The following is a 7,500-nucleotide window of genomic DNA, read 5'->3' as shown; positions in this document are numbered from 1 at the left end:
CCTCCTCCCGCTGGTTGCCCAGCGACTTGGCGATGCCCAGGTGCTGCTCGTGGCACTGCACGGCGTTGTGGAAGTCGCCCATGGCGATGTAGACGGCGCCCATGTTGCCCAGCTCGCGCGCCTCCGACAGCTGGTCCTTACACTGCTTGGCCAGCAGCACGCACTGCTTGTGGCTGGCCAGCGCGTTGGGGAAGTCGCCGATGGCCGTGTACACGTGGCCCAGGCTGCTCAGAGCGCTGGACGCGGCCTGGACGGGGACACAAGGACACACAGGGGAGGGGTGAGTGTGTGTGTTTGTGTGTGTGTGTGAGAGAGAGTGAGTGTATATGTGTGTGTGTGTGTGAGTGAATGTGTGTGTATCTGTGTGTGTGTGTGAGAGAGTGACTGTATGTGTGTGTGTGTGTGTGTGTGTGTGTGTGAGTGAATGCGTGTGTATCTCTGTGTGTGTGTGTGTGTGAGAGAGAGTGACTGTATGTGTGTGTGTGTGTGTGTGTGTGTGTGACTGTATGTGTGTGTGTGTGTGTGTGTGAGTGTGTATGTGTGTGTGTGTGTGTGTGTGTGTGTGTGTGTGTGTGTATGTGTGTGTGAGTGAGAGAGAGAGATAAAGGGAGAGAGTGAAAGTTTGTGTCTGTGTGTGTGAGTCTGTGCACCTGTGTGTGTTTGTGTGTGTGTGTGTGTGTGTGTGTGTGTGTGTGTGTGTGTGTGTGATGCTGTGCAATCTAAACCAGAGCAGTGAGAGCACTGTTTTACACAATCCCTATAACCCTCACTACAAACTTACACCAAGACACACACACACACACAGACACACACACACACACACACTCTCCTCTGTTATTAAATAGACTTCCCGCTGCTCCATTCATCTTTCTGACAAGCGGAGTATTGATCACCACAGCAACAGCACAATCTCAGCACTCCAAATGACTTTGGCCCGCTGCTGTGGCCTCTAGTCCAACACACACACACACACACACACACACACACACACACACACACACACAGCTCACCTCGCGCTCCTTCAGCTTCATAGCGAGCACCAGCTGGTGTCTGTGATTGGTCAGAGCCTCTCGGTAGTTGCCTTTGGAGAAGAAGGCGGAGCCTAAGTTGCCATGGGCACGACACTCTCCTGTCTGATCACCTGCGTAACAACACACACACACAACTTTAGATAAACATTACATTACATTACATTTGGCTAACGCTTTTTAACCAAAGCGGCTTACAACATGGTAAAAACATTTAAAAAACACAATAAGTGCATCAATGAGTGCAATTGTCTGTAGTAGTGCTATGATAGGAGATGTTCTGGGTTTTCAGGTATTATTTTGAAGATGGCGAGGGATGTCCCTACTCTAGTAGAAACAGGTAGTGTGTTCCACCATAAACAATACGAACACAAACACGACAACACACACAACATAAGATAAACAACACAAATACAAACATGACAACACACACAACATAAACACACAATTCAAACATAACAATGCATTCCTTATACACAAATGGCTTAAACAGAGAAATGCTGCTTACAATACACACACAAGTCATACAACACACATACTAAACACATGCAAGTCACATAAATACAAATATTACTGAGCATTCACACAGTCTACATGATCACACCTACTGTATGAACACCATCTAGCACATTGGCATGAATGTCTGACAGTTTTTCTTCGTCAACTTTTCTCATCTCAGGTTTAGTTCTGGTTCAGAACCCACACAAGGTTTAGTTCTAGACTCAATAAAAAATTGTGCTCTCGCGAGAACTTTGGATTTCCCCAGAGGGTACGATAGTTTGGTATGACCAGGCTGATGCGCTCCAAACCCACCTAAGGCCTGGGAGTACGTAGGTCCAGACCCTCCGTACGAGGGTTTGGTATGACCCGACTGATGCGCTCCAAACCCACCTAAGGTCTGTACGATAGTTTGGTATGACCAGGCTGATGTGTGTGTGTGTGTGTGTGTGTGTGTGTGTGTGTGTGTGTGTGTGCGCTCCAAACCCACCTAAGGTCTTGGCCACCTCCAGGTCCTGCTGCATGTAGGCGGTGCTTTTGTCGGTGTTGCCTAGCGACCAGTAGGCGGAGCTGAGGGAGGAGAAGACGGAGCCGCGGAGCTTGAGGCTGCAGGTGCCGATCTTCAGCGCCGCCTCCAGCACCACCACCGACGCGCCGTGGTGACCGGAGCCCAGCAGCTCCTGGCCAATCACAGACACCACCACGAACGGACTCTTGTCCAGCTTCATCTTCTGCAGCTGCTGATAGGTGGGCTCCAGCGACTCTGGAGAATGAGTGAGAACCACATAGAATGGGTGAGAACCACATACAGTAGAATGAGTGAGAACCACATAGAATGTGTGAGAACCGCGTAGAATGTGTGAGAACCACATAGCATGCGTGAGAACCGCATAGAATGAGTGAGAACCACATTGAATGGGTGAGAACCACATACAGCAGAATGAGTGAGAACCACATAGAACACAAGAGAGCTGAAGAGCCCCAGCCTGAGGCCAGACACTGCAAACACAGATACACACACACACACACACACCACACACTCACACACACATGCAAACACAGAGGCCGCGTTCAGACTGCAGACGAATCTGATTCAAATCTGATTCCTTCTCATATCCGATTTTTAGGGCTGACTGTTCACACTGCCTTTAGCAAGTGTCCAAATCGGATATGGCTCTGTTCTGTTCAGACTGGGTCACATTAGTAACAGATCTGACAGGTTGCTGTAGCAACGAAAACAAACACGTCTGCCATCAGGAGGAAATACTTGCTAATTTGGTGTGATTAAACATAGAACAATAACTAGGTGAGTGTTCATTGAATGCATGCATACGTGTGCGCATTTGCGCGACACCAGTGGCAAGCTCCGTTTCAAACTGTTGGAAGGCTATTTCATTATTTAACGGCATTTTAATAGAACAATGTGGATTCTTGCAACTTCCATAGAAACAGAGCAGAGACTGCATAATGCTCTATTTAGCATTGAGTATTGTAAAGTCACGTTTAATATAACATGGTCAAAAGACATAGCCGTAACGTTGCTCCACAACTCGAAATAGGTGGGTGGTCACGCACGTAAAGTCACGTCACGGACAGTCGAATCCGATCTGAGTGTTGGGAGCTGTTCAGACTGAGACGCATCTGTCCATATCCGATACGAATGCGATATGAAACTACCTCCTGGATGTGGTTTGCATCCGATAGGCTACAAATCTGAATGGGCTAAAAATCGGATTTTGGCTGGCAGTCTGAACACAGCCAGAGACACACACACACACGCACACACACACACACACACACACACACACACACACACACACACACATGCAAACACAGAGACACACACACGCACACGCACACGCACACACACACGCACGCACACACACACACACACATGCACACACACACACACACACACACTCTCTCAGAGGTACGTACGGCGCAGCGGGGACTTCATGGCGGCCTCCACCATGCCCAGGAGCAGCTGAAGGCTCTTGGGGTCCTGAGCCAATCCGGACGCAAACGCTGCCAACGCGTCGGCATGGCGACCAAGGTACTGCAGGGCCACACCCTGTCGGAAGTATGCCTGAAGGAGGGATGAGAAAGAAAGACAGAAAGAAAGAAAGAAAGAAAGAAAGAAAGAAAGAAAGGAAAAGAGAGGATGGGAGGGGAGGAAGAGAGAGAATGTAAAAATGTGAGTCATTACCCGTGATAATTACATATCTACGTTAGGAGAAAACATTGCTGAGACAGTGATAGTGATGTCACCATTACCGCCACCGCCATCGTCATCATCAGTTAACACAATTACACATTATTGTCACCATCATCATCATCATCATCATCATCATCAGTTAACACAATCACACATCATCATCATCATCATCATCATCATCAGTGATCAATGCTGATGTGGCCTGGGATGACAATGAGTTTGACACCACCCCTCATTTGTATCATACACAGGTGCAATTACATGTGCTTTACATAAACGAAAGCAAATAATAATAATATAAATAAAACATGACAGGGCAATAGTTAAGTAATACCTTAAAAAAATTTAACTACATAATATAGAATAATTAAAAGACATAAAAGTACAGTGCAAATCTGATTAAAAGGAAATGGATTTGATCAGTTACAAGAAATCACATGAGAACAGTTTAGTCATACGTAAGTTTAGATCTGAAACTGGCAGCAGTTGGAGCATTTTTGATGTCATTTCGGAAGTTGTTTCCGAAGCTGAACCGCATCGCAAAAGCTGAAAGCTGCTTGACCATGTTTAGTTCGGACTGCGTTTTTTTCCCCAACAAATATTTATTCTGCACCCTGCGCGGTCTGGAGGGTGTGCACTGCTGAGCCATGTCTCCTAGATCACTTGGGCCTGTCCAAATGAGGCATTTGGACACAAGCAGCCGGGATTTAAACTGCTGATTTAATCTCTGTGATTTCCTGGATGCCAGGGCAGGGATTTCAGTAGTGGAGTAGTGTATGGAGTAATGTATGGAGTAATGTATGGAGTAATGTATAGAGTACTGTATGGAGTAATGTATGGAGTAATGTACTGTATGGTCAATTAGAACCCTTGCAGGGATTTCAGTCATGGAGTAATGTATGGAGTAATGTATGGAGTACTGTATGGAGTAATGTATGGTCAATTAGAACCCTTGCAGGGATTTCAGTCGTGGAGTAATGTATGGAGTAATGTATAGAGTACTGTATGGAGTAATGTACTGTATGGTCAATTAGAACCCTTGCGGCTGCATTTTGCATCACCTGAAGCTGTTGGATGGTGTGGTGGAGAGAGACAGAGAGAAAGAGAGAAAGAGAGAGAGAGAGAGAGAGAGAGGAAGAGAGGGAGAGAGGGAGAGCGGGAGGGAGAGAGAAAGAGAGAGAGACAGAGAGAGGAAGAGAGAAAGAGAGAGAGAGAGGGAGATTTCACTATAAAGCAGAGAGAGAAGTTCTCTCTCCATTGTTCTGCTATTCACAGCTTCCTGCACGTTAGTGGAATTCACATGCCTACAGCCTGTCATTGGTTTAGAAAGCACAATAATGCACAAAACGTGCAACTGTCTCAATATAGCAGCAACATCCTGCTAAAGCTCCTGACAGCTCCAAGGGCAAGAAAACACACACACACACACACACACACACACACACACACACACACACACACACACACACACACACACACAAACACTCTTACATCTGTGTAATAGAACAGAGAAAAGCCCAAAATGAGACTATCAAGGTGAACACACACACACACACACACACACACACACACACACATATACAGACACAGACACACACATAAACAAACAGTGGGAGAGTGAAATGGGTCGTAGCAGAACTTGTGTTTGATGTGCGCTCCATCTCCAGTCTCCTCTTTACGGAATGTAGGCCATGGAGGAACTGATGAGAGGCCTTAAGGGGCTTTGTCTGCCTGTCTGTCTTTCACTCTCCAACACACACACACACACATCCAACACACACAGAGTGACACTGCCAGTTCATTCTCTCTCTCTCTCTCTCTCTCTCTCTCTCTCTCTCTCTCTCTCTCTCACACACACACACACACACACAGTCTCAGTAACATCATTGCATCACCTAAGACATGAATGACTGCCCAAGTTTAACATCACCAGAAAGAGAGCACTGCTGAGCACATTGCACATTACACACACACACACAAACACACACACACACAAATACACACATTCTCTCTCTCTCTCTCTCTCTCTCTCTCTCTCTCTCTCTCTCACACACACACACACATATACACACACACACGCACACACACACAAATACAAATACTCTCTCTCTCTCTCTCAGACACACACACACACACAAATACACACATTCTCTCTCTCACTCTCTCTCTCTCTCTCTCTCTCTCTCTCACACACACACACACACACACACGCACGCACACACACTGGTTGCACTCCACCCATCCCACAGCAGAAGAAAGTGTAAATATGGCTACTTGGTTTAAACCTATCATTACACACACACACACACACACACACACACACACACACACACACCAGTGTTTTCCCATCGAGTCTTTTCCTGCAAGCCCAGCCTGGCAACTGTACAGCTTTTGGGTCAGACTCAGGGATGCAGCTCTGGCTAGGGACTGCAAAGACATTCACACACACACACACACACACACACACACACACACACACACACACACAGACACACACACACACACACACACACACACACACACACAAACATTAAGTGGGGAACATCGGATTGGGTTACCATAACAACATCAAAATATAGCAGAACGTAAAGTACAACAGCAGAGAGAAAATGAGTGAGGGGACCGAGCTACATACACAGAAAGACAGGCAGGCAGACAGCCCGACAGACAGACAGACAGGTAAAGAGACAGACAGACAGTCCACACATAGACAGAAAGACAGGTAAAGAAATAGGCAGACAGACAGATAAACAGACAGACAGCCTGACAAACAGGCAAACACAGACAGGTAAACAGACAGGCGGACAGACAGCCAGACGGACAGACGGACAGCCCAGCACACAGACAGACAGGTAAACAGATAGGCAGACAGAAAGGAAGACACAGACAGCCAGATAGGTAGAAAGACAAACAGACAGAGACGAGACAGACAGATCGGTAGATAGACAGGCAGGCACATATGAGGACAGACCTAGCCCATACCATGATTAATTACACCATTATCTGAACACAACCTTCAAATACAATGCAGAAATTCACATGAGGACACACAGGAGAGAAGCCCCTCCGCTTCACCCTTTAAACAAGCTTTTCCCGTCGCCTCCGTCCTCTTGAACAACGCCTGCCCACCACACAGTAGAGAACGGCATCAAGTCGTTGTCATAGTCAGTCACCATCCCTTTAAAAGGATAACTTTAAGTTATTTCCACAAATCTCTGTTTCTCGAGGTCACCAAGCCCCCCATTCTTTCGTACCAACAGTACTTCCGCTCAATCTCTTGTCCCTGCAGTGCTCCGTCTGGAATAGCTTGATCCGCCCTCGTTTACTTTGGCTTCCTGGAGTCCGAACCAACCAGAGAACAGATGGCGTTCCTGAAAGCGACTACGTTTAAGTTGCAAGCCGTATCGTTATTGTTGTGTCCCCCCTGTTTACAGTAACATGTCATTATCAAATGTTAGTGATTGTTTTGAGGGAACTTCAATGATTTCAAACTTCAGACAGGCGTCCACCAATCAGGAAATAAATGTTTGCCAATGGATCAAGGCCAGACTCTCTGCGAAGTATCAAGGCTACTTGTTGACGTCGAGACAGAGAGATCTACTACAGTATGTGAGAAATTGCTGTATTTCCTTTAAAAGCCACCTCAGGATTGACTTAAGCGCCTCGCAATCTCTTGTCTTATTCTTCTGAGTGCTCCCAAAGGCCATCTTAGCTGACTATAGCCAATGGCTATCTTAGCTGACCCCAATGACAACAACA

General features: G+C 46.6%; 1 protein-coding gene across 1 annotated transcript in view; it reads right to left on the bottom strand.

Moving 5' to 3' along the window:
• Window positions 1-7,500, bottom strand: part of LOC134100510 (tetratricopeptide repeat protein 28-like) — a 57,356-nt gene that overhangs the window by 23,374 nt on the left and 26,482 nt on the right. The window contains exons 3-6 of the mRNA XM_062553732.1: window positions 3,465-3,612; window positions 2,017-2,289; window positions 1,011-1,141; window positions 1-247 (exon numbers count right to left, since the gene is read on the bottom strand). The exon at window positions 1-247 is cut by the window's left edge and continues 261 nt beyond it. Of these exons, the coding sequence (XP_062409716.1) occupies window positions 1-247; window positions 1,011-1,141; window positions 2,017-2,289; window positions 3,465-3,612 (799 nt within the window). The remainder of the gene's footprint in view (window positions 248-1,010; window positions 1,142-2,016; window positions 2,290-3,464; window positions 3,613-7,500) is intronic.

Source organism: Sardina pilchardus, chromosome 14, assembly GCF_963854185.1.
Source record: "Sardina pilchardus chromosome 14, fSarPil1.1, whole genome shotgun sequence".
In the NCBI taxonomy this organism is placed as follows: Eukaryota; Metazoa; Chordata; class Actinopteri; order Clupeiformes; family Clupeidae; genus Sardina; species Sardina pilchardus.
This window is presented reverse-complemented; position numbering and strand designations above follow the sequence as displayed.